This window comes from Schistocerca americana, chromosome 1 (assembly GCF_021461395.2).
Source record: "Schistocerca americana isolate TAMUIC-IGC-003095 chromosome 1, iqSchAmer2.1, whole genome shotgun sequence".
Taxonomy (NCBI): domain Eukaryota; kingdom Metazoa; phylum Arthropoda; class Insecta; order Orthoptera; family Acrididae; genus Schistocerca; species Schistocerca americana.
Window position 1 is genome coordinate 943,188,606 of NC_060119.1, and position 27,933 is coordinate 943,216,538.

General features: G+C 44.8%; 1 protein-coding gene across 1 annotated transcript in view; it reads left to right on the forward strand.

Moving 5' to 3' along the window:
* Positions 1-843: 843 nt before the first annotated feature.
* LOC124615614 overlaps positions 844-27,933 on the forward strand; it is a 227,683-nt gene continuing 200,593 nt past the window's right edge. Inside the window, exon 1 of the mRNA XM_047143618.1 lies at positions 844-919. Within this exon, the coding sequence (XP_046999574.1) occupies positions 890-919 (30 nt within the window). The 5' untranslated portion in view covers positions 844-889. The remainder of the gene's footprint in view (positions 920-27,933) is intronic.

Consider the following 27,933-nt stretch of genomic DNA (forward strand, 5'->3'; position numbering starts at 1 on the left):
CTTCTTTCGTGGATGAATTACATAGATTCTTCCAATGAATGTCGTCATCACATCTGCTTTTCCCAGAATTCGTTTTATGTTGTCTTCCCATTATCCACATTTTTTTCCTCCGTTTCGTTAGCTTCTTGCGTTGCAACCTTCCTGTCGACATCAGCATCGCTGCGAACATCCTCATTGAGCCTGTCTACTATATGATTTACATATACTGTAAACTTATACTGTAACACTCCCTTGGGGTACTCCTAAAGTAACATTACAGCTCTCTATTTCATCCCATTAAGTGTATCGTGTTGAGTTCTGCCCGTAAGGAAGTCCTGAATCTAGGCACATAGTCCAATACTCGGTAGGGTCGTATTTTATTCAGTAAAGTACAGAACTGTAAGAAACGCCTTTCAGAAGTCGAAGAACACACCATCAACCTTGGGCTCTATTACGGATAACAGTCTGTATTTTATAAACGAACAGAGCGAGCTAAGTTTCTCAGGATCTCTGATTATATAATCTGCGTTCATCTTAACAAGGAAGATATTAGTTCTCTAAAGACGTCAGAGTGGATGAGCACAAAAAACGTTCCATAAGTAGAGCCAGGAACAGCGCTGGCGTGCGGTCTCCTGCCAGGACTGCTGCCTTAGCTCTGTTGGCTTTCTCGTGCCAGTAAGCTACGCATGCGCAGACGGTGAGCACGCAGCTCTTGTAGTGCGCATGCGCTCGGCCGACGGCGTGTGTTTCGCGTGCCGCATGCCGCGTGCTCAAAGTGCGTGCCCGCCTCGGTGGCAGTGCGTGGTAGACCGGAGGTGCGAGGTGCGTGGGTGCGTGGCGCGTGGTGTCTCGGAAGAGCGGCGAAGCGCGCGGCGCGCCGGCTGTGCTGCGGTCAGCATGGGAGGCGGCTATGGGAGCCCGGCTGTCCAAGTCCAGCCGCGTGAGTCCGCCTACATGCATCTGCTTGCAGTACAGTCAACAGTATACATTCTCGACTCGGCGAGAGTACCTCGACAGTGTTATGGTCGTGTTACAGAAACATAAAGCGTTACCAGGTGCACTCACACATGTTTACTCACCGACTGTCATTTGCAACAGAGCTATTAACGAGCGTGGAAAGTTATGATTTTCTCTTTGAAATCATTGAGCACTAAAAGTGGAAAGTGTAAAAAGTTCGGCTATAGTAATCAGAATACACATCTGTTAAACATAGGTCTTCTGCGTCATATAGCGTTGTTGTTGGTGGTGGTGGACGTTAAAAAGGAGGATGGAAAATGCACGTACGGAAATCTGCGTACGACGGACAAGTAGAAATTAACAATGTTTTACGCTGACACTGCGTAAATTTCTACGGAGCGCTTACCGATGCTAACGAGCCACCGGTCTCCGTACACAATAACAGCAGCAGATTTTTATTATTATTTGCACCCACTCGTCCTCGGTTACCAGTTCAACGCTGCTTATCTGCTGCTTAAGAGTAACTGTTATTTGCCACTTGGCCGGCCGATGTGGCAGAGCGGTCATAGGCGCTTCAGTCTGGAATCGCGCGACCGCTACGGTCGCAGGTTCGAATCCTGCCTCGGCCATGGATGTGTGTGGTGTCCTTAGGTTAGTTAGGTTTAAGTAGTACTAAGTTCTAGGGGACTGATGATCTCAGATGTTAAGTCCCATAGTGCGCAGAGCCATTTTTTTTTTATTCGCCACTTGAAACTGAAAACATTTACTGAAGACGAGCAATAGTTACACTTACGTACAAGATGGAAATTCAGTTCTTCTAATGAACCACAGACTACAGAACCAGAAGTTTGCGGAATCAGGCCTTACACATGGACCATAACGCTAGCCTCCGTTTGATTTCACCAAGCCCGGTAAGTCTTACACGTGTCGTCAAAACAACACTAACGCCCGATTCCATTAGTCAGAAATTTATTTTAACTCATGCGGAAGTTGGGAAAATTAACAGATTCGTTTTCGGATAATGCTGCTATATCTTCATTTAATCGAAAATTTAATGAATGAAGAATTAATTAGAGTTAAATGTTATCAAAGTATGCGTATCCACACACACACACACACACACACACACACACACACACAAGGCAGCATGACACCACCTAGAATGTACGCGACGAATTAAAAGCTAAACCTTGAACTACGGTCTTCGTGTATGAGATGTGTCACGAAGTTCCATTTTGTGCTAATACTACACGAAATTGATAGTCTTGCAATTGTAAGAGCTATTCCACAATAATCTTGACGCAATGTTGCGTCTCTCACGGAGGCATTGCTGCCGCCAGCATTCTAAAGGGAGAATCGAAAACTTCAGTTTATTGGCACTGAAAGCTTGTCTTCGTGACGTGGCGCCACAGGACTTGCATTAAATTCCCCCCTTTAAGAGCGTTCTTGTTTTTCACGTGAATTACTCTAGTATGGCTTTGCATTTTGGAGGAGCGTAGATTGATCCCATTTGCAGTCATCCACATTTAGTTTCTTTATGGTCTTCTAAATCACTATAGGCGAATGTCAGGAGTGTTTTGAAAGAAATGGCCAATTCTCAATTCTGTCCCCCAACGGGCCGGCCAGTGTGGCCGAGCGGTTCTAGGCGCTTCAGTCTGGGACCGCGCGACCGCTACGGTCGCAGGTTCGAATCCTGCCTCGGCCATGGATGTGTGTGATGTCCTTAGGTTAGTTAGGTTTAAGTAGTACTAAGTTCTAGGGGACTGATGACCTCAGACGTTAAGTCCCATAGTGCTCAGAGCCATTTGAACCATTTTTTTGTCCCCCAACGTTTCCCAGCTAAAGTGGTGCTTCACCCGCGAAAACTAAGATGTCGACGCAACAAGATTGTTTATCCCGGTGAATTCAAATGTTAAGTTGGGTGTTCGTCTTTATATGGCATGTGCTGGCTTTCGACTGTCGTGCTACTAAGGCCATTACTACTATTTCTGTAACCACCACCACAACTTACACTCCTACTGCTACCACTGCTACTACTTTTTGTAGTAGTAGTAATAATAATAATAATGAAAACAGGAGAAAAAATTGAAAAATACATCCAACTGGCTGAGGAAGTCAAGGACATGTGGCATCAGGATAAAGTTGACATTATACCAATTATACTATCAACTACAGGAGTCATACCACACAAAATCCACCAGTACATCAACGCAATACAGCTACATCCAAACATATATATACAACTACAGAAATCTGTAATTATTGATACTTGTTCAATTACCCGAAAGTTCCTAAATGCAATGTAACATATACCGTACAGTTAAAAGGAAGTGACGCTTGATCAAGGTCCGCGTCACTTTCCACTTTTAACCAGACATAACGTCTGAGAAAGGAAAATAATAATAATAATAATAATAATTATTATTATTATTATTTATTATTATTACTCTGATTGCCAATCAGCCGCTTGAGTGTTGGAATATCCGAGAAAGAAAGCTGTTAGCTGTTCTGCACGAAACGTCTACAGTTTACGCCGTAATAATTAAATTCAATTAATGATGAAATATCTGTTTGAGCGCAACACCAAAATAGAAGTACACGGGATGAACATATCCTCCGTGTAAAGAATGGCAGCTTGCCTTAAATGTGGATTAATGCAGGATAATGCACGTGAGACTGAGGAAGAACTCAATAGTTTCCGAGAATGATATTAACACTCGGCCGCGACAATCGATCATTTAGTGTAAATAGAGGCTACGAACCGGTACGAAGTCGAATGAACATAGAACAATTTGCAGGGAGAGTAAAATGATAACTGAGATTTATTGGAAGAATTATGGGAAAGGGTGGCGCCTGCGCAAAGGGGACGGCGTACGATATCATCAGTGACCTATTCGTAGGGTACTGCTAGTGTATTTGGTATCCTTGCCAGCTCGAAATAGAGGAGGAAATCTGATCGGAGGAGTTGTGCGGCAATGTGCTTTGTTTATATCTGTCCGCACCAGCGAGTACGGGATTATTAGAGAGATGTTGGCTGAGTTTGTATGCAAATCTTTGTGAGAGGCGACGTTCTTTTGTCAAAGTGTGGTGGGACTCCATTAGGAAGATAAATGTTTCGGACAAACTGTACAGCAATTCTGCTGCCTCCATCGCAAATATCGCGGAAAGAGCACACGCAAGCCGCTTCGTACCATATCCAGTTTTATGAGCCGTGCTCTACACGCAAGGGGGCGACGATTCTCGCTGATGACGTGTTATACCATCAGAGTTTTCGCGTATGCAAGGGGTAGACCAACGGCCAATCTGCACGAGAAATCGCGTGATATGCCACGGTAACTCCCGGTGTTTTGTTTAATAAATTACGGCAGCACGCCGTTCTTCATCATAGGAGACAGCACGGCAGCAAACTGTCATCATTGCCAGCCTTCTGGCTCGTACACGCTGCCTCGTAAAGTTGCAGCCCACGGCTGGATGTGGCACAGAGGTAAAATATTTTCTCCCTTTTGAGAAGGGTAACTTCTAAACATTTCTGTAACAAGAAGTCGATCGAGGTGACTAGAGGTAAGGCACTGGATTCGCATTCTGGGGGACGGTAGTTCAAACACTCGTCGGGCAATCTAGGTTCAGATTTTCCCTAAACCATTTAAGGCGAATGCCAGGATGGCTCCTTTGTAAAAGACACGGCTGAGTTCCTTTCCCATCATACCCCACCTGTGCACGTGTTCCATCTGTAATGACATCGTCGCCGACAAGACGTTAAATAACAACCGTGGTATTGATTTACATGTTAGTCTGATGGAAATCATGTAACCTTTCACTGAGACGTTTAAGGCGGTGTGGGGCAACTCAGGAGCTACTCTAAGAAGGAGCACTGACTGTCGTTATGTTTTCCTTGCCAGACACTATAATTAACATACTCGTTGTTGACTACGGCAGCATGACATGAAGAATTTGACTGGCCAAGGAATGTAATCTAGATTTTTTCCAGTGCACTGTCGGTAGGAGGCGACCGCTTCAGATGCTGTGAACTACCTGTTTCACTGATACTGTGAAGCTGTAGCTGTAGTAAATAGAGTGCATGTACTAATTCAGTCTCAACGTACGCTTCTCATTCAGACTGCGTAACTGACCTTGCGCTGACGTGACTGTATGGTGGACGTGACAAAAGGATTGCAATGTAATATCTATTTCTAGGTCCGCAGCTCGTGGTCGTGCGGTAGCGTTCTCGCTTCCCGCGCCCGGGTTCCCGGGTTCGATTCCCGGCGGGGTCAGGGATTTTCTCTGCCTCGTGATGACTGGGTGTTGTGTGATGTCCTTAGGTTAGTTAGGTTTAAGTAGTCCTAAGTTCTATGGGACTGATGACCATAGATGTTGAGTCCTATAGCGCTCAGAGCCATTTGAACCTATTTCTAGACCTAAACTATAAATAACCATTTGAAATGATCTCAGTGTACGTTAAACAGCCTTTCAGTATCTATAAGCCAAAACATTATGACCTTTGCCCACCGTGACGTTGGATGCCTCCTGGTAGCGTTGACGTGGTGACAAAAGTAAATAAGCAGACCAGACACGGACAGGAAATCACTCTAGCGAAGATACGGGCTGCAAATGAGAGGTAAGCGACTTTGGCAAAGAGCAGATTATTATTACGCAGAGACTGCGAACGAGTATCTCGAGCCGCGCGGGATTAGCCGGGCGGTCTGGGGCGCTGCAGTCATGGACTGTGCGGCTGGTTCTGGCGGAGGTTCGAGTCCTCCGTCGGGCATGGGTGTATGTGTTTGTCCTTAGGATAATTTAGGTTAAGTAGTGTGTAAGCTTAGGGACTGATGACCTTAGCAGTTAAGTTCCATAAGATTTCACACACATTTGAACATTTGAGTATCTCGAAAACGGCGAAACTGGCCGAATGTTCACGTGCTACTGACGTAAGCGGAAAGAGGTATAAGGACAGTGAAACTAACACTAGGCGCTAAATGGTTGAACGTACACGACTCTTCACAGAACTTGAGAGGTCTGTAACACTGTCCGCTCTGTAGGAGAGTTGCTGATTTGTGGCTTCTCTGCCAAAATAGTACAATACTGGTGCACGCACAAGTGTTTCTGAGCACACCGTTCATCGTACATTGTTGAACATGGAGCTCCGCAGGAGACCACCCTTACATGTCCACATGTTAATCCAACGACGTCGTCAGTTACGATTGCAGCGGGCACGGGGCCATTGGCATTCGACTGTCGATCAATGAAAACGTGTCGGCTCTTCGGGTGAATCAAATTTATACAACACTAGGTCGATGGTCGTCCCCACAAACACCGTCATCGAGGTGAGCGGCGGCTCGAAACGTGCAGCACGCACGGGCGCAGGTTGATGGGAGCAGTATCGCGCTATAGGAGCCATTGTCCTGCGCTCGCATGAGACCTATCGTAATGAAAGACACACAGAGCTGCGAACCACCTGCATCCCTTCAGTTTGATGTATTCCCCGACGGCGATGTCAACTTCCAGCGGTGTTGGTTCAAATGGCTCTGAGCACTATGGGACTTAACATCTGAGGTCATCAGTCCCCTAGAACTTAGAACTACTTAAACCTAACTAACCTAAGGACATCACACACATCCATGGCCGTTGCAGGATTCGAACCTGCGACCGTAGCAGTCGCGTGGTTCCGGACTGAGCGCCTAGAACCGCATGGCCACCGCGGCCGGCTCCAGCAGTGTAATTCTCCGTGTCTCCGAGCCAGAACCGTGCTACCGTCGGTTGAGAAGAATTATAGTCAACTCACCTTGATGTCTCGGCCACCAAATTCGCCTGATCTAAATCGTGTGGAACCCATCTGGGTCGCTATCGGGCGCCATCACCGCGCACGCAAATCAGAGGACCGTTATTTACGAGAATTACATAACCTGTATGTAGGCATCCAATGCCACATACCTCCACAAACATACCAACAAACTGTCGGATCCCCGATACCCAGAATCAGTTATGTATTTCGTTCAAAAAACGGACAAACAAGCTATTAAGCAGGTGGTCATAATCTTTTGGCTCATCAGTGTATAATTTTTAAAGCATAACTGGTTAAAAACGCTTTAGTAATGGTGCTGTAACCATTTGTGTTTTCGGTAACGACTTTGAACTTCTGACGCCTTTATTAAGCAATAATGTGTAACTCAAAGTTGAAATAATACGGTAGCTATGATGTGTTTGTGAGAGATGTGCGAGCGCCTCTCTCTCTCTCTCTCTCTCTCTCTCTCTCTCTCTGTCAGTGTGTGTGTGTGTGTGTGTGTGTGTGTGTGTGTGTGTGTGTGTGTGTTAGAGAGAGAGAGAGAGAGAGAGAGAGAGAGAGAGAGAGAGTTGAGTCTTCTTGAAATTTGTCTTGAGCACGCCTGAGAGAAGATAACTGAAGTCCTGTCTGGAACTTAAACCTGGGTTGTTAAATATCATGTAGAATTCAAGAGCTTGCTGCTTGGAAGGCTAGGGAAGGTAAACTGGCAGTACTCATTTTTAGAGAGTTGGCCTACGCGCATACTCGGCCTATGCGCATACTCGGCTTGAGTCGTTGAAGTATAGATGTTGTCTGTTAAAGGTAGAAGTAAGAGTTCGGATGTCCGTCCAACACACTTTTTCAAAAGAAAATTTAACACAAAAAATTCATTATTTCATACGCTCCATTACAAAGAGAGATTTTCATTTAATAACCTGTCTTTTTTATTTGTATAATTAACATCATTATTCATAAGAGTGTCAGAAGGAAACCTGTCACAAAAGTTCCCTGAATTTTGAGTAGATACAGCCTTTTTTCCGTTCTAATTACTGAGAGTGCCTTTCGCACGCAGGGAGACGCGTTCCGTGATAGGAGCGTATCGCTGGCCGGTGTTTGCGCTTGTCAGAGTGTTGACTGAAGCGGGAGACTGACGGGGTGGTATGGGCGCCAGGCGGGAAGCGTCGCCCACACCGCTCTGTGCTCTGTGGCGCAGAGGCGGCTGCTACTCTGCGGGGAGTAGTTCGTCCCAGCTCACTAGTTGTGTGCGTATAAACTGGCGTCAGATGCATTTACCGCAGCGTACCCATACTGGGTATTATTTCACACATTCTTTTCAGCTTCAAATAACAACCATTTAAACTTTTCAAGAATGTTTTAATGTTACAGAAATCAGCATCGTGCGATTGAGGGCGGGGGGGTTACACGTTAAGAGTACCCTGTAGTAAGGAAAGGCATTTTATTTGTTTATTTTACATAGTGCCAAACTTATCTGAAAGGAAAAATTGGTAGAAGCCAACCTCGGGAAAGATCAGTTCGGATTCCGAAGGTAAGCAGAAACATGCGAGGCAATACTGAACCTACGACTTACCTCAGAAGATAGATTAACCAAAGGCAAACTTATGTTTAGCATTTGTGGTCTTAGGGAAACATTTTGACAGTGTTAAGTGAAATCACCAATTTAGTATTGGAGGTAATTGTGAGGGGCAAAAATAGTAGAGGGAGACCAAGATATGAGTATAGCAAGGAGTTTCGGAAGGCTGTAGGTTGCAGGTGCTACTCGGAGATAGATCAGCATGGAGAGCAGCATCAAACAAATCTTCGAACTGAAGACAACATCTGAAATCAATACATAAAATAATATTACAAGTAAGATAAATCAGCTATAAGACTGATCGAGAAAACCGTTGTGGTTCTTGCGATACACTTCCAACAGAAATGAGTGAATTTGAAATCCTTACTCTGTGAAAAGGAGTTATGTTTCACGTATATTCTGAGAACCATTTGTGGCGAATATTAAGATGGTTCAAACTTCTCACCTAATCATCTTTCCATCCCTAGCAACCCGCGTTCTGATGACGCATGAACTAAAACTGAAAATAAAAATTCTGATTTTGCAAAGAGTACTTATAGATCGTAACTCTACACCAAATGCAGTCCTACATGCAGATGAGATACTACTGATTGCGGAGAGTGAAGATGGCCTTCAAATGGGAGTCTATAATTTGCAACAGATAGCATCAGAATATAACCTAAAATTGTCTGTACATACAAAAAAACTGATGGCATTTCAGGACATACAACTAGTAAGATCAAAAGTAGTTTTGAATAATAAAGTTTTGGAGTAAGTTAAATATTTTAAGTATCTAGGACGTGGCATCGCATATGAGCATCTCTATGACGTGGAGAAAACACAGCATAATAAGTCCAGGACGGAAACCAAACTTATGAAAGCGAAGAATAGGTGACAACAAGAAACCAAGAAAGTAGAGTACACGACTGTCACGTTGGCTTGCATGTCGATTTGTCGTCAAAGCATTGACCTTTCGTGTGAATTTCTGCGCTTTGTCTGTTTTTGTTGGCTTCGTATTGATGCAACCAAGCTTTTGTCATCCATGGTCATATTTTTCAGAAAAGAACTGTCTGCGTTTTGAATTTCAATCAAGTCGCGGCAGACGTCCGCGAGTCGTTGCCTTTGTTCGGGCATCAAGATGTGCGGGACAAACTTTTCAGGCACTTTCTTCTTCTTCAAAACATTCCGGAGAATGCCTTGAACACGATACAGAGATGTCGCTCCATTCCGTCTGTGACACCAACGCTGGCACAGTACGGCCGCACGTGCACTATTTGAGACCGTCTGCTCACAACTGGCTGGTCGAATGCACATCTGTTGTGTACAGTTGTCAGTTCTAGCTGCCGCCTTAGTTGTTGCGGGGATGTTACTTGTACGCCAGGAATAAAATGAGTCTCGGAACCTTTTGGACGAAACCCACGCAGTGATGAAGTGGCTTTCACGGGAGAGTGTAGTGAGGAGAGATGCAGCAAACCAGTATTTGGGCTGAAGACCGCAGCTGCTAAAACAACACTTCTGTGGCATTGTGGCATTTCAGTCGACACATTATTTTCACTCTATGATAAGGAAGGGAAAATCACGTAGGCAATCTCTCTGCAGTTCGCATAATTTTATTCGAATTGTCCTGTTCTACTTTATCCAATGTTTTAACCGAGCAGGGTGGCGCACTGGAAGCGCAGTGGACTCGCATTCTGGAGGATGTCAGTTCAAATCCCCCTGCAGTCATTCAGATCAGAGTTTTTCCGTGGTTTACCTAATTCACTTCTGGCTAATTCTGAAATGTTTCCTCCGAAAAGAATGCGGATGATTGGCCTCGTCGTCGACGGGATATTACACACTAACTTTCTTCATTCCAGCTTGTCGTCCTGATTAGGTTCCACGTGGCTGGGACCGTAGCTGTGCTATTAATTTTTTAGATGAAAAAAATCCACCAGACAGCTACAGTTTCTTTCCGTACTTTATTTGCAGATCGGTTTCGGAAAGTTTATTTCAGTTCTCAGTGTTCTGTGATGTATTTCGTTTCTGGGCTAGGGGTGGGGAGCCGTCACATCATTTGTTCAGGTTGTTATGGGTGGCCAATGTTATCGTTAATACCGGTGCGTGGACGTGACCCTGCAAGTTTGCTGCATTTCGCAGGTCTTTTCTCTATGCATTTTCCTGTACAGATTTCTAATCAGGCTGTTAGAAGCGTTGTCGTCGTACAAACATGGAGGCTGTACAGCAATTTCATAGGAGGAACGAGCTGTATAGTCACGGCTGCTGCCTTTTCCCTGTAACTCGTGGCAGCAGCAGCCGTGCCCTCTTCAGTGATTGACGCGGTACGCTGTCTGTGCCGCCGCCGCCGCCACCACCACCACCACCACCACCACCACAGGCTTTGATGAGGAGCCGGTGGCTGCCTGTGCATAGCAGCCGCTTTCATGTCCTATCTTGGCAGCCTCCGGTCGGCGCCACACAGAGCCGACGCCCTTCCCTTTGTGTCAAACGCTGCCGGTTCGCGACCCCGCTAGCGATACCACTGTCTGCACTAGCCTACGCTGCGCGTCTACGCGCCCATCGCGAGGAAAACAGGACTTCATATCATCGTAGGTAGCTTTATTTCGTCCAGTCCGGGGTATTAACTGTCTGCCCCACGACGACAACACGTGGCAACTTTCTACTAGTAGCAAGTATCCTCGCTCTATGTCATTGGAAGAACAGTAAGTCACCTGTAAAAAGGTAGGAGAGATGTAATTTGTGACTCGTAACCACCTATTTTTGTATCGGCGTCCTTGCTCAAAACACAAAAGTCTTCTTAGTTTCCTGTAAAATGAAGCGTTAGAGTAAAGTTAGAGTTTACTGTTACATCCAGAGCGAAGTCATTTGAGAGGGAGCAGTACAGTAGTGCAGCTGACTAGGATCGAGGAGGAACTTGATCCAAGGTTATTGATAGAAAGAAATATTCAACATTGATATGAAACGATTTATGAAAAGTTTAAATGAAGATTGCGTTTTCAGTACAGAATGTTGCTCCACCCGAAAATAGGAAGAGGGAACTTTTTGTCATTAAGATTTTTGACTTCGGCGTATCGAATTCTTTTGCAGCTACGGTAACATACAGCGACTCTTTAACCTCTCGACTACAAAGAAATTCCATATATCATATATTGCAGTCGAAATTTAATTACTGAGTTCTAGATTATGGCAAGTTTCAAAAATGGTTCAAATGGCTCTGAGCATAATGGGACTTAACATCTGAGGTCATCAGTCCCCTAGAACTTAGAAGTACTTAAACCTAACCAACCTCAGGACATCACACACATCCATGTCCTAGGCAGGCAGGGTTCTAACCTGTGACCGTAGCGATCGCGCGGTTCCAGACTGTAGCGCCTAGAACCGCTCGGCCACTCCGGCCGGCTATGCAGAGTTTATTGTTGATTATAGACCTTGACTGTTATTTGTAAAAATAAACTGGTAAGAATGTATGACGCACATAGTCTTGGCATGTGCTACGATCACAAGAACGAAGATGACCACAGCACATGCCAAGAGCATACGTGTACACTTGTGCTAAATGTTTTTGTACTGCCGCAGTAGTCTGATGGTGAAGTCAATCCTCTAAAGATGTTGCAAATTAAATATTTTAAGAAGTCAACAAATTTTGTGACTGGTAGCGGTATTTATGAAACATTTCCATAATTTTTATAGACTCACAGTAGATTAACAGTTAATATGTCTTCTAATTGATTCAGTTAACGCAGTCCAGTTGTTCGTCGAAAAATCTCTGTTCCGATTTATTGCGTACTGATAATCTGCATTCCGCCATTTTCTATCTCCCAGTTATCGTTGTAAGAGAAAAGAAATATAACTATTGCCGTTAATATCGACTCTTCTTTTATGGTACCACGAACTGTTACTGCTGACACCTCACATGTCTCACATACAAACCTATCTCTTTATCATCTTTAAAAGAAAAGTGGGAAAAATAAACAGTACAATAATGAAAGAGAAGACAACGAACGTACTAACAGTATGAAACACATGTCTACTTGGGCTCACTGTGAATAAGACCGTGGGAAATCGTAAAGAGCATCAGGACAGTCAAGTTCCCTTTGGCGATAGAACAGCAAAGCTTATCAAATGCGTCAGCATATCAGAGAGTGACTGTCGCCACAGGAACTCTAACATAGCCAACAGATCACTGTAATGTTCGCCCGCCGGCGACCGGATCTCCGAGGCAGATTGGTTCTCCACAACCGGACCTTAATCTGGACGGGTTGTATTAAATTCCTCGCACTCATTCTAGACCTGGATTTCCCAAGTTTCCCGCGGAACCTGGTGTTTCGCGGGAAGTGAATAAGCACTCCGCAAAAAACTACTAATAACGTGGCTTTCGATTCGAAATTTTTTCCTTATTTTTTAAAATTTTATTGTGATTTCTGCGTTATTATTTATGTTTTAAAAACTGAAGTAATTACTAAAAATAAGCCTCTCATTTTTTGAAAAAAATAAACAAGGTGTTCCATCAAAGTACCAGGACTCTCGAAGTGTTCTGTCAGAGGAAACCCTGTTTTAGTCAGCGATCTGCTCGTCAGACCACACGTCAGGGAGAAGCTGGTGAAACTGTTACAGTTCTTGCGCCAACTCTATCCACTGCTCGCCAACACACAACTACTTACCAGAACTAAGCTATGACTGTCCTCAGCAACTTTCTACACGCGACAATATAAGGCTGCTAAACGCGGGACACTGTCAGCCTCTTCAAACTACCCAGAGGAGGTGCTGCTGCATACTACTTTATGTACCCATGTGGGCCAGACTCTAGACCTTCACTGGCCACTCATAAAGGAATGTATCCAAGCATCAACCAGAAGACATCTCGACAAATTGAAGAACTTCGCCCTACATCAAGGCACCTCGAATGCGCTGGCTCTGTGGCATCAGAACGGTGACACAGAGTAAAGGTACGTCGTGCTATGGCGAAGGACCCTCATTAACCGACAATAAAATAAGGATAAAGTAACCACCATCATGGTAGTGTCTAGGGACCTCTGAGCACAAAACCGTGCTCAAGAGCACATACATGCCCCAGAAATCGAGCCACACAGGTGGCAGAACTTCGAAGATTGCACAAATAAGGTCCCCACCAACTACTGAGAACAGGATTGATCTCGCGAGCATATATAAGTACCAGCAATAATTTTTTTTTACCTTCACATCATGCACGTCGTCTGCTAATGACATATATTCCATGCTAATCTAATCAGCTGTGAGACGTAGCAGCATTCAAGAAAGTAGATCCGCTTTGGATCACTGCTGTAGATTTCCTGTGGTGGTCGTGCGAGGATCACCTGTCCCAGAGCACCTACACGGTTAATGACGATAGTTAGTTCGGGAACAGTGCCTCGCCGACTTAGCTGCGACGATAAAGGGCGCGCAGCTGGTCGGGCGGAGCTGCTACCCGGCTGTGCGGTGCGTACAAAAAGCGGGCGGATGCGCGCTTCCTTTTTGCCGCGCCTGGCCGCAGGAAGTGCGTGCACCGTGGACAACCCTGCGGCCTGCGCAGCCTTCTGTGACGTCACCCTTCGCCGAAGCATTGCCCTCGTAGCAGCCAGTCACTCGTGGCGCGGCCGCCGTTCGCTGAGCGCTAATGAAACGGGCCGTCGGATACACTATAAAGAAACTGTACTTGGCTGACATTGTGTCCAAAGGCTTCCTTAGTTAAACGATAAAATGCTGTCTCGTGGAAAGAAGTAACTAGTTTACGGGATTGGTCCATTTACATTGGTTTGTGCTCGATAAATGCTTCATATTGGCCGCTGACATATTAGTATTTTCTGTGCTCATATGGTTCATTAAAATTTCCCTAAAATTCTTGGATATTAAAGCTGCAATAATGAACAGGGATACCACCATTATAATATTGACAAAAATGGCGATGAATTTATTGTAAAACTAGGCAACAATATTTCCGTTACACTGCACAAAGAATTCTAGAACACCAGACATTTGAGTAAATTTCTTGAGGATGATTCTGAGCTGCGGAATGTCTTCATTACTGTTACTGTTAAGAAATAAAAATTTTAAACACTAGAAAAATAAAAGACACGTACTGCAAAGGAACCACATGCTCCTCTTAATAAACCAGCACATGATAATAATGCGTAAATTGGGGGGGGGGGGGGGGGGGTGACAAAAATATAGACACAAGAAAAATACGTTACAGTGTCTAATACGGCGGCTTTCAAAACCGTTTCCAGTCGTCTCGAAATGGTTGAACACAGGTGTTGTATGGTTTCCAAACGAATCTTATAGCATTCTTCCTTCAAAACAGTGGCAAGTTCAGGTAACGACGGTGGATGCAGATAGGATCACGCACTATTCTCTCCAAATTAGATCACAAATGCTCAGTAATACTGAAATCTGATGACTGTGGAGGCTAGGGGAGATGCAACAGTTCCTCGGGTCCACAAAACCAGTCGTGGGAGATTTGTACTGCGTGAACAGGGGTTTTGTCGTCAGCGACACCATAGCGGAACGGACATCGTACCATGTGTGTGTGTCAAATCTTATGGGACTTAACTGCTAAGGTCATCAGTCCCTAAGCTTACACACTACTTAACCTAAATTATCCTAAGGACAAACACGCACACCCATGCCCGAGGGAGGACTCGAACCTCCGCCGGGACCAGCCGCACAGTCCATGACTGCAGCGCCTAAGACAGCTCGGCTAATCCCGCGGGCTCATCGTACCATGAGATGGACTTGGATCAGCCAAAACGGACACACTGCAGAGTAACTATGGGGCCCATGGAATTCCACGATTTAGCCGCCCAAATCTTCACCGAACTCCCTCCATGTTTCACTCTTGGGGTTCTGGTCGTGGGTCGTGCTCGGATAACCAAATTGTAAGACGATCGCTCGCGATAAGGGGGAAATCCGGGTTCGGATCCCTGTCCGGCACAAATTTTCATTGTCGGTATTCCATTATACAGCTGACGGTTGCCCACATTCGAAACTGCGAATACATTCTGTGTGCCTCAAATTCACGTTGCCTTAGATTGCCAATTATCACATTACTTCATGCATTTTAATAGTCACGCAGCTACCTGAGCAAGAAGAGAACCACAGTTAAAACGTACACCCCACTATATTGCTGCCATGACTCTACTCAGTGTCCTCTCCCAGTATGGGCCTTGCCACTTCCCGACGCCCGCTACTTGCTCCACAGTTACAATAGAGAAAGAAATTTTTCCAAATTTACAATAAATATACAAATTCCGCACATTCTGGCATTCTCAGATAGTGATAAAGATAAGATAAATGCTAAATGTATCCAGAACTAGATTTTCACTCTGCAGCGGAGTGTGCGCTGATATGAAACTTCCTGGCAGATTAATACTGTGTGCCGGACCGAGACTCGAACTCGGGACCTTTGCTTTTCGCGGGCAAGTGCTCTACCAACTGAGCACGACTCACGCCCCGTCCCCACAACTTTACTTCTGCCAGTACCTCGTCTCCTACCTTCCAAACTTTACTGAAGCTCTCCTGAGAAATGTAAATGTAATTGTTGTTAATAAAATTGTTGTTAATAAAATACAATTAATAAAATACAGTTAATTCACTTTTACTCAAAATCTGTGACGCATTGACACCATTACGTTGACAAAACCTACGCGCTCAGAAGTTCCAGTGGAGGCAACTGACGTGCGCAACTAATACATTGAGATCTTCAGTCTCTATAGGTGTCACCTGCTAAAAGTTATCGATATTCTTGAAATGTTGTAGTGTGAAAGGTTGCATTTGCTTTGGACTTGAAGAATTGCCTTATTGTGAAGTATACGTATAGCTCATTTCTATACTAAATTAGAACCTACTGCCTAATCTACAGTCTATTAAATAACCGCTGATATTCTGAACACGAATTGCTCGCGAACAACAAACGCTACTGTTGAAAGTGTCTACATTGTGAAACATGTTTCATGCGTGTAAGTTCGTAACAGCCTAAGCGGAATGTGTGTCAGTGACAGTCGAAACTGAACGCTGCTGTTCTCACTGTGTACTGGCAACCAGCTGGCGAAACACCGCGCTGTCGCTTCATGGTGCCTATCGCAGGGACGCCCCAGACCGCGCGGCTACCCCGCGCGGCCCACCTAATTTTCAACATTCTTCTGTAGCCCTACTTCCCAAATGCTTCTATTCTCATCTGTTGCGGTTTTCCCACAGTCCATTTTTGCAAGAGCTAGTCTGCTTTTTAAGCCCTTTTTGCTCCGACAGTTATGGCTTATTTTGCTGCGAGGTAGCAGAATTCAGTGATCACCAATTATTATGTTAAGATTCTCGCTGTTCTCATTTCTTCTACTTCTAATTACTTTAGTCTTTCTTCGATTTACTCGCAGTCCATATTCTGTGCCCTTAGACTGTTCATTCCGTTCAACAGATCCTGTATTTCTTCTTTACTTTCACTGGGAACCCCACTGAAAAAAATAATTAATGGATCATGATTAATCGCTGAATCTCCGAAATAGAAATCAGTAATACTCTAGGATCAGCACCTCCACTCCAGTGAATCTACGATTCCTGTTATCTGAAGTGCTGCCGATCTCCTTCTCCGATTTTGTAGCTCCAAAATTCTCCATGAAAATTACTTCACCATTCAGGCCTTTAGACGAGCCATTCTCTCAGCATTGACCATCTTTCACTCGCACTACTAATATTCCACTGCGAAACGCTGCTTCCTGTTGGGGAATTGTAACACCCTGTTCTGAGATTCGTAGACCACTTTCGGAGCGTGCCACAACAAGAGGATTTGTGGTATCTGTCACTTGAATTTTTAGGACTCATCGGTTAATAAAAAAGATAGTTATAGCGAAAAAAGTAGGCTTGTGTTGTTTATTGATACTCTTTCGTCTCAGAATTTCTTGTAATGTACCACTAAACAATTGCTTAAGAAAAAAGCAAGTTTCCTACGAATATTGGCAAGGAGCACGTTACAGAAAGTGTTTTTAATACTAAACCAAGAGCGCGCCAGGCCAAGACAGTTGATGACAAAAGTTCACATAAGAGAACTCTGATAGAAATTCTGCTGGCCGAAGAGCTAGTTGCCAGACGTATACGCCCCCATTGTTGACAGACCATGTTATTTCCTATATTCTTGATACTCTCCTGTGCTATAATACGATTGTGGAGATTAAGCTTCATATCTGTTCAAAAGTTTGATTCCAGCAGGTGCTGGTGGATACTTGCCATCATGAGAAAAAGTTTTTGAGCCGGTCTCGTAATCCTTTACTAAAACCAGTTTAGGAGGATTAGGAAAAGACCGCTGCATCATCGGGCTGGAAGAATCCATCTTAACCCAGATACCGGGGACTGGCTCTAACGTACACAATAGCCACGGGACGAGCGCACTGGCCCTGATACGAAATAATGTGCTACAACTTTGCTCCGACAGAGATTCGGCTCACCAGTCAGCCAAAGGGACATCGCCAGAGTTGAAAATTTATTTTGGTACAAAAAAAAAAATTAAAAAATCTTGTGTACAACCGGAGGGTTTGCTAGCGAGGCAGTTTTTAGTATCTTTGCGCAGGGGAATCCCCGAGAGTGCAGCGCGGCGGGCCGTGGCGGTGGCGTACGGCGAACTGCCGTGACGAACGGCCATCCGTCTGACTCGACACGCAGGGCCGCCAACCCCCGACACCAGAGTTTCGTTTCCTGTTGTAATCGCCCGCGACCACGAGGGCTTTACCGTGTCACCCTGCGAGCGGGCGCAGCACTGGAATAATTTCTTCGACGTTATCTGACCTCGGTCCGCATTTAAGGCTCACAGACGCGACATTTCGGAATGCTGAACAGCATTTTTTACGTCTCTTTTTATCGTGTAAGCCAACACCACTCTGATTTTGGTACTTCAAACCTGCTGCGTTTCCTGCAACCATCTGCGACAGACTGTCGCAATAGGGAGTGCAGAGCACAGAAAAGTTTCTGAGGCCTAACTGTTAACATTGCTTCTGTCAGTTTACAACCTGTCCCCTTATGTGTAGTTTCCATTTAGCGTATGACAGGGCGCAGAAACCATCCAGTTTGAGAGGATCAGAAATGTAAAAAAACTGTGTACAGGGCTCATAGGTAGACTATATTCAAATTAGGATGGATCAAATCAGAATGAAAATATTTCTCGCTTCCGACTGAGCACCAAGACATCGCCATTCAGATTTCACAAACTTTGTTATTCATGAATAAGTGAAGATGGATAACTTGTATCTGAACAGGAAAAAAAATTAAAGACCACCAGATTCTTCGTCAAAGATAATGCTCTGTGAAGTTGCCACACCGCATACTGTCTAGAATGAGGGATTTCAGTCAATCGAAAAACACTCAAGTTACAGAATAAAACATATAACTTTTTTATAAAAGACTTATTGTGCACCGTGTGCTTCACTTTAAAAGTATTCAATTGACAGACTGGTATTCGGCCACATGCGACAACGCATCATCAGTGGCATCTGATACACAAGACAAACAAACAACTGTGTATGTATCAACGTCGACTACACAAGAACGTTTTGTACAGAATATGATGTTAGTTACATTCTGTGTATGTCTATATCAAACGACGTGTTTGACATGTATGAATTCTCCTTGATAGTTAAATTGATGTAGTTATGGAAAACATGTAACTCTGTGGATATATACAATGTAATTATAATTATTACGTGTACATAACCATGTCTACATGATCACGGTAGAATCCATTATCTGCCTTACTCTGTGGTACACAGATCGTAGTGTGTACGAATGGTTCAAATGGCTCTGAGCACTATGGGACTTTACTTCTGAGGCCATCAGTCCCCTAGAACTTAGAACTACTTAAACCTAACTAACATAAGGACACCACACACATCCATGCCCGAGGCAGGATCGAACCTGCGACCGTAGCGGTCGCGCGGTTCCAGACTGTAGCGCCTAGAACCGCTCGGCCACTCCGGCCGGCTAGTGTGTACAGGTCACAGCTGTGAAACGCTAAAAGGGCACATTTCGAAGTCATTCGGACACTTCCGTCACAGGATGAAACCATGGAACTAGTGGACAGGGCAAAGAGTCTATGGTACAGTGTCCCATTATCTGTGAGACCATACCTAGATACATCTGTGGCATGCACCCACTATGTACATTAAATATGAGGTTTGGAAAAATAATATATAACACCAGAATATATAAATAATATATCCATTATAGACTATACTGAGAGGTCAGTATGTTGTGGAGACTGTGGCTGTTAGTTAAAATAAACAGGTACGAGGGGTCTTCAATAAGTAAGGCATAACAATTTTTTCTCGGCCAATTTCCATTGAAAAAATGGAGAATTTGTCGTGGAGCATCGCGAAATATTCCCGCTTTAGCCCCTATAGTTTCGTGAAGTTCGGATTAGTGGCTGCGCTATACGTAGCCTTCAAAATTGTGTCTGTAACGAAGGTGCGTTCCAAGCAGAGAGTTGTTATTGAGTTTTTGCGGCGGAAAACCGCAGCATCGCAGATATTCATGGGCGCTTGCAGAATGGCTGCGAAGACCTGGCAATGAACAAAAGCACGGTGAGTCGTTGGACGAAACGTCTATCATCAAGGCAATCAGGTTGCGCAAACCTGTCCGATCTCCCGCGTGCAGACCGGACGCAAACAGCGGAGACAATTTAATGTTGGCACGTGCGGACACTCTCACTGGAGATGATCGACGGATCACAAACACCTCGCTGCACGAATGAACGTCTCTATTGGTGGTGCTCACATACTCGTCAACCATTTGGGGTACTCAAAGATATGTGCCAGGCTGGGGTCCACCCTACAGTCCGGATCTCGCACCTTCTCATTTATGTCTGGTCAATGAAGGATGTACCCTACGGGAAGCAGTATGTGGATGATGAGGAAGTTATTTATGCAAGAAGACGTTGTCTCGGCGTCGAATACTAGAGTGGTACCGTGCGGGTATACGAGCCGTCCCAGTAAGGTGGTGTAACGCTATTGCATTGAACCGAGATTACACGGAAAAATAGGGATTTGCCGTCAAAAGAGTTGGGAATAATATGGTGTATTGTAATCTTCAATAAAACTAAACTGCTCTCAGAAGAAATAGTGTTGCACTATTTACTAAAAGTCCCTCGTATTATTTCTGCACCAGTCACAAGATTTTTGTTTCATCCACTACAGGCTTCAGTGGTTAACTGTCGTCATGAGGAGTGAGGCTCGGCTTTTCTTAGTGGTAATACGGTCGCAGGTTCGAATCCTGCCTCGGCCATGGATGTGTGTGATGACCTTAGGTTAGTTAGGTTTAATTAGTTCTAAGTTCTAGGGGACTGATGACCTCAGATGTTAAGTCCCATAGTGCCCAGAGCCATTTGAACCATTTTTAGTGGTAATAATTGGTGAGTTCTTGCTGCAACATGTGAAATGGGCAAGAGATTAGGTTTGCAGATTGAACTATGACTGTTAAGAAATTCGCGATTCTGAACTACTCGCATAAACTTGACAGCGTGACTAGATTAATCACTGGAAGGTGATTTAAAACGAGCAGAATCCTAGAAAGAAGTGTACCAGCAATAGAACCACGGATGAGACAGCTGATGTAGCCACAAATGTGACGCACAAGAGCGTTGTTACGTGCTTATGAGAACAATACTGCACTGATTTAATATGTTCATCCGTGGAAGAAAAAGTGTGCGTCATCCCCACACGAGCAAAAACGCAGAAAACAATAACAAGCTTGCGTAGGTTATGCGGCAGCCACACAGCTGTTAGCAGCGGGGGTTGGCCTAACAGGCCGGATTGGCGGCTCCTTTTGATCGTATTTCTGCTTTGTAACTGCACATTCAGTGGGGGCGCGTTCGCCATTCAGCGGCGCCATCCGATCGCATAAGCCGACAGACGCGAGGCCGAACATGTCAGTCACCATGGCAACGGCGGCGCCGCCGAGGAGGCGAAACGAAGCCACCTTACGCGGCTGGCTTAACTTCAAAGGCGCCCTAAGCAGCTGGGTGCGGCACGCAGTAATGAAGGCGGCGAGGCCCGCGGGAGCGCCGTCCCTGCCCGGCTGCGTCACGTTACAGCGACAACGAGCGCCTTCCGCACTGCACGCCGGCCGGCGGATTAGGCCCACCTCACATGCCGAGCGTCTGGACCAGTATAACTGTTACAGTACTAAAATGGTTCAAATGGCTCTGAGCACTATGCGACTCAACTGCTGAGGTCATCAGTCGCCTAGAACTTAGAACTAATTAAACCTAACTAACCTAAGGACAGCACACAACACCCAGCCATCACGAGGCAGAGAAAATCCCTGACCCCGCCGGGAATCGAACCCGGGAACCCGGGCGTGGGAAGCGAGAACGCTACCGCACGACCACGAGATGCGGGCGTTACAGTACTGCAGTGCCTGCTTGTTCAGAAATACGATGTGGTGCTCGGATAGCCTAATGGTAAGGCGAGAGCTCGCGATAAGCGGGAAATGTGGGTGCGAGTCATTCCATTGTACAGCTCGCGGTTGTCCATATTCGCAACTGCGAATACGTTTCATGTAGTCCAACTACTGCTTCGGCGGGAAAGCGCTTCAGATCCCTGTCTGGCAATCCTGACGTAGTTTGCCCTAAGGAAACCTGGCTAAGTGGTACTACGACAAGTTTTGTTCAAAATTACATAACAACTGAATTTTTCGAGGCCATGACTAAGAGTACCACGACGTGTAGCTAGGTGCCTTCCCAAACACATTCAGTGAACAGCGCCGACCAGAGCGGTTCGAGTTGTCTTTGGTGAAGGTATTTCTGCTTTTGATTCCGTAAATTTACAATGTTGCCAGGGACGAGTCGAAAAAAGATAAAGTTCAAAAATAATTGAAATGGCTCTGAGAACTACAGGACTTAACATCTGTGGTCATCAGTCCCCTAGAACTTAGAACTACTTAAACCTAACTTACCTAAGGACATCACTCACATCCATGCCCGAGGCAGGATTCGAACCTGCGACCGTAGCAGTCGCGCGGTTCCGGACTGAAGCGCCTAGAACTGCTCGGTCACCGCGGCCGGCAAAGATCAAGTCCGTTTTGTTTTAATAATAAGTCTGCGACTAAAAATACGAAGTGTGGTCGTAAAATAACGGGACGATTACTGTAAAACATTTTATTTAAAAAACATTTATATTTAATTACTTTCACTCACAATATCCTTCCCTCCAACAACACTCCATGCGAATTTTCCCTTGATGGAAACAGTGCTGGAAGTCTTTTTCTGTGATCTCTTTCATGATGCGTGCCGCTTTTTCTTTCACTGCTTCAACGGACCGAAATCTAGTTCCTTTTAACGAAGATTTGACCTTGGGGAATAGATAAGTCACATGGTGCTAGGTTAGGCGAATAACGTGGGTCGTCTGACACTGGAATGCTGTACGTCGCTAGAAACATCTTAACAGACAATTCGGTACTTACTGATGCGTTGTCTTGGTGTAGAACGCATTACTTATTCCTAAGTTCAGGTCGTGTTTTTCTTATTTTCTCGCGGAGTTGAGCAAGAACCTCAAGATACTATTGTTAATTTAATAGTCTGACCTTCAGGGCACCCACTGGAGATTCACAATTGATCATCGCTTTGAATATTGATTTGCTCATACGAGCGTTTTTCGCTCTCGGCGAGGATGGGCTCTTCCACAACATGGATTGGCGATTAGTTTCTGGATTATAAGTGAAAAAAACCAAGATTCGTCGCATGTTATCACTTTTTCCAAGAAATTAGGATAGTTTTCAATCGTATTACTGTCAGTACAAACATTTTTACCAGCTCTTTTTTTGTTCGATCGTGATAATTTTCTGAATCATTTTCGCAAACACTTTTCTGATGTGAAATTGGTTACGTAATCATTGCCTTAAAGCACTCTTTGTCAATTGCTACAGTTTCAGCAGTCGATTGAATACTCAATCGACGGTCAGATCACATCAGATTACCTGCTTTTTCGATATTTTCATCCGTTTTTTATGTTGAGATCGAGACTATATGAAAGATGTGCAAGGGCTTCCCAGTGAAATTTCTGCAGCGCACTCAAAACAATCTTGACAGCATGTGGGAGAAGCAACCGCAAACATTTTTCCATGAAGGCATTTTCATGTCTCACAGTGGGATACACGTCTTAACAGTTATGGTGGTTACATTTGAAATAATAAACAGTTCACTTTCTTTTTTCCATTCGTCTCGTTTTCATTTGGCTACTCTCGAGATGAGCAATATTTTATATCGCCAATAAACACAAATTAAAAGTTTGCCGCCTCATAAATTTCATTTTGTTGATTTGTAGACTAAGGGTGATCGTGCCTACTTTATCCGCGAGCCTATGTTGATGTCGTCGTCATGATCGCAGTTGCTGTTTTTATCGACGACTACGTAACAAATACTCCAGCACCAACGGGCTGATGACGATGGTGCTATACAGTTGTCGACAGACGGATGTAAGCTCTGTTACCAGGTTTCATTAAAAAAAAATTGCTTGGACAGTTTACGCTACTATAGTTCCCGTTAGCTAAATCATAACGCGTTAGTTTCACACAATAGTCCTTTGATTACCGATGACTTTGTTTACCTGGTTTGACCCCGTCTTACCTTGAGTGGATCACAAAGATTTGTTTGCTTAAAGTTTGATGGAGACAGCCCGATCTGGAAACAGACCCACGTTCTGTAAGGCTCCTCTCGCGAGTAACGCTCTGCACTGGGAAGCGGCGACTCGTGGGCTGCGGCAACTGCTGCTCAGGTAATAAAGCGGAGATAAAAATTCATTCTTTGCGTATGCAAATTTTTACGGCAATGGAAGTTGCGAACGGCGAGCTGTTATCCATGCAAACCGTCGGTCGCGCGCTGGGGCGCACGAATTACCGGAAATCATATTAAACCTGGTGCCTCCCAAAGGCGCTCTGCCGCGTTAGCCTACGTGTGCCTCCGCGACTGCGGGGTAGCGCGCCGCTCTTAGGACTGCTCCGCCACTGGACTGCGTTATCGTCCATCTCTACTTATGCGACGCTGTTTTACGTAACTGAGGCTCGTAAAGCAGTTTTCCAGTCGCCGCTCTACCTCAGGTGCTCCGCAAGCTTATTGCTTAAAAACCAGCATATCTCACAAGAATGCTAATCTCAGTATTACCTTCGTACCGAGAAGGGCTTTGTTTATTCTACTATAATTCACATCTTACAGTAGATATTTCAGTGTTTCGCTTAATATGCGCTGTGGTGTAGTTAAACGGATGCAGAACCATGCCATTTAACTGGTTTTTACAGTTTTCTGCTAGCGATATTGAAGCTCCACTCGCTCCTTGTCCCATTTTTCAGTTGTACCGAATGTCTTCGTGAATTTACTACGTGGTAAAAATGACTCTCCTTGTGTCAATATGTGGTTCTCGTCGGTTGTAAGCCCTGTTCTTCCAGCAGAATAATCTTCTATATAGTTCGCCATTTATCTGCTCGTCGAAACGATTTTAATTTCATCGCACCAGTGACAGTTCGAAAGTTAGTGCAATTTTGAAAATCGTTTCAGTAGCACAGTTACTGGCTTCATAGTGTGTTTCAGTCTTTGCATCAAAAGTCTATTGAATTCGCCGGTCCAGGCATGACAAGATTACGTTGAACTAGCAGGCTCTACTAACAAGGCGTGCTGCATCCGCATGCTATCTACCCCAGTTCATTTATCGAATAAGAATGAGTGCGTATAATCGGAGAAGGATATTTTGGAAGCCAATCAGGAACTCGACCTATCCCCTTTTACGTGGAGCAGATCCCTCGATCATAGGCAACACACACTGCATACAGGGTGCCTACGTCCTCCCGCTTCTCAGGAGCATATTCAGTAATAAGATGCCTAGTGTCAATAGGGAGCGTCAGCGAACATTTTGTTCCTAACAAAAGTTGTTCCCCATGACGTGATCTATCGCCCCTAGACGTTTGACGCAAGAACTTCGAAACACCCTGTGCAGTGTACTTTCATTCGGCACACACACATCACGGAGGTACTGAAGATTGGATCTTTTCTATGACGATATGTTAAAATGTTTCACAGGCAAATTTGCCACATTGCATTTATATTAGTGAATTCGCGCCCTCCCCTCTCCGTGTTACTGCACACTTTTCAGGAGCGTTATTATTTCGACTCGCGTTGTTTTAATCAGTCTCTCCCTCTTTTGTTGAAACCGACGGGATAGTTCTGAACTGGGATTCGGGATGGGCAAGTTTAAAAGAGCCATCATTGTATCAGTCGAATCTCAGGATACTTGGTCGGTAGGACTACGACAAGTTTACGCACTCAATCCTTACCCAACTACCGTGATCTCTTCTTCGACGACGTGTTGAAGTGGTTGTTAAAAAAGAGATCCAGTAAAAGGAGCTGAAGTGTACGATACACTAACTCCAGCCGTTCTATCACATACTGATCTGTGCACCGTTGACTGAAATACGGTGCTTCGTCGAAAGCGGCTATATGCCTTCACTTACTAACAAATTCGTTGAGTCTGTTCTGTTAATATATGATGAATACGGTGACTTCACTCACTTTTATATACATAAAAACATAGATTTATACGAGATGTTAAGCTACTTGAAAAACAATCAAGACCCAATTGAGACACTTCAGAAGGAAAAAAGGTATGTTTCTAAATATAAGGTTTTGTCTTCTAATGCTGGAGACATAATCAGAGATTAATAGACGCATAATTTTCAAACTTATACAAGCTCAGCTAGCCGAGCTTGTATTTTTGTTCGAAAATACTGAATGCATCGTTACAGCCTCTGATGATGTCTCCAACATTAAGACACTAAACGCTATACACAGGAACTTCCATTAAACCACGACCTAAAACTCATATAACGATAATCACCAAGGGCGTATATACTCGCTGTAATAGATTGGATAAATGGTATTGTATCACAAGAGAGACAGAGCTCTATTAGGATGTTTCTGTATTGCGAACAATTCCGTAGTCAAACAACAATGGAGATCACCATAGATTTATGTCGACTTAACTGCACCTGATAATCTTCATTTTCTGGAAAATCTTACTGGTAGCCGCCGTGGCCAGGGAGATACGTGTATCTGAAAGACATGTCGTTCAGCCATCTCCGAAAGCTTCTAGAAGACTACCGGCACTTGGGTCAACATTTCGTTACTCCAGTTTGGGAATGTTACTGACTCCGCTTCCCCGTCGTATTCGGTCGCGCCTGCGCCAGTTCGCTGCGCGGCTGTAAAGGAAGCCATTCGGCGAGATGTTACGTCCCGAGTTATCCGCACCTCTGCCTCTCCTCTTCCAGACACTCCTGCGTCCACGTTGTTCCTGGAAACGCGCTATACTTTGCTTTCATTTCACATTCCCCCGCATGGCTAGTCTGTAACCAAGAGGCTCTGTTTCCGTGCGCAAAAAACTCAGGCGTTACTATACTCAACAGCTACCACACGCAATGCGCGCGGTTGCACGGCAGCGTTTTCGTCTTCCCAGCTGAATGCCACGTTAGAACAGAGAAATATTTCAAAGCTGAAGATACCTAAGCCGTCTTGAGCGACAAAAGCATAAGGCTTCCCTCTTACCCGGACGTGCTGCCCCCCCCCCCCCCCCCCCCGCCTTTCCCCCCACGCACACACACACACACACACACACACACACACACACACACACACACACACACGAACGAACGAACGAATGAACATAAACACAAGCCAAGTACTTTCTACTACTAATTCTTCCACCCTTGTCCTTCTTAAGTGCCGGCCGTTGTGGCCGAGCGGTTGTGGGCGCTTCAGTCCGGAACCGCGCGACCGCTACGGTCGCCGGTTAGAATCCTGCCTCGGGCATGGATGTGTGTGTGATGTCCTTAGGTTAGTTAAGGTTTAAGTAGTTCTAAGTTCTAGGGGACTGATGACCTTAGATGTTAAGTCCCATAGTGCTCAGAGCCATTTGAACCATTTTTTTTCCTTCTTAAGTACTCAAGTACTCTTTCTACATAGTATTTCTCCGTACTGTTACATCATAGGCTTTTGCTGATACATTTTCGTGTTTAGCGGAGTTTTAAAAATAACCGTACATTGGAAAGTCTTTATAAACTATTAGCTAATATGTTTTCAATACGACCTTCTTGCGATCCAGATCGCTGTTCAGATCTGTATTTAGACTACTGGCAATTAAAATTGCTAATCCAAGAACAAATGCAGATGATAAACAAGTAGCTTGCTCGCCAGGTTTCGAGGGGGTGCGTTTCTGGATGAGGTATCGAATATATTGCTTCCCCCTACTTATACTTCCCGAGGAGATCACGAATGTAAAATTAGAGAGATTAGAGCGCGCACGGAGGCTTTCAGACAGTCGTTCTTCCCGCGAACCATACGCGACTGGAACAGGAAAGGGAGGTAATGACAGTGGCACGTAAAGTGCCCTCCGCCACACACCGTTGGGTGGCTTGCGGAGTATCAATGTAGATGTAGATGTAGATGTAGATTCATTGGACAAACATATTATACTAGAACTGATATGTGATTACATTTTCATGCAATTTTGGTGCATAGATCCTGAGAAGCCGGCCGCGGTGGTTTAGCGGTCCTAGGCGCTCAGTCCGGAACCGCGCGACTGCTACGGTCGCAGGTTCGATCCCGACTCGGGCATGGATGTGTGTGATGTCCTTAGGTTAGTTAGGT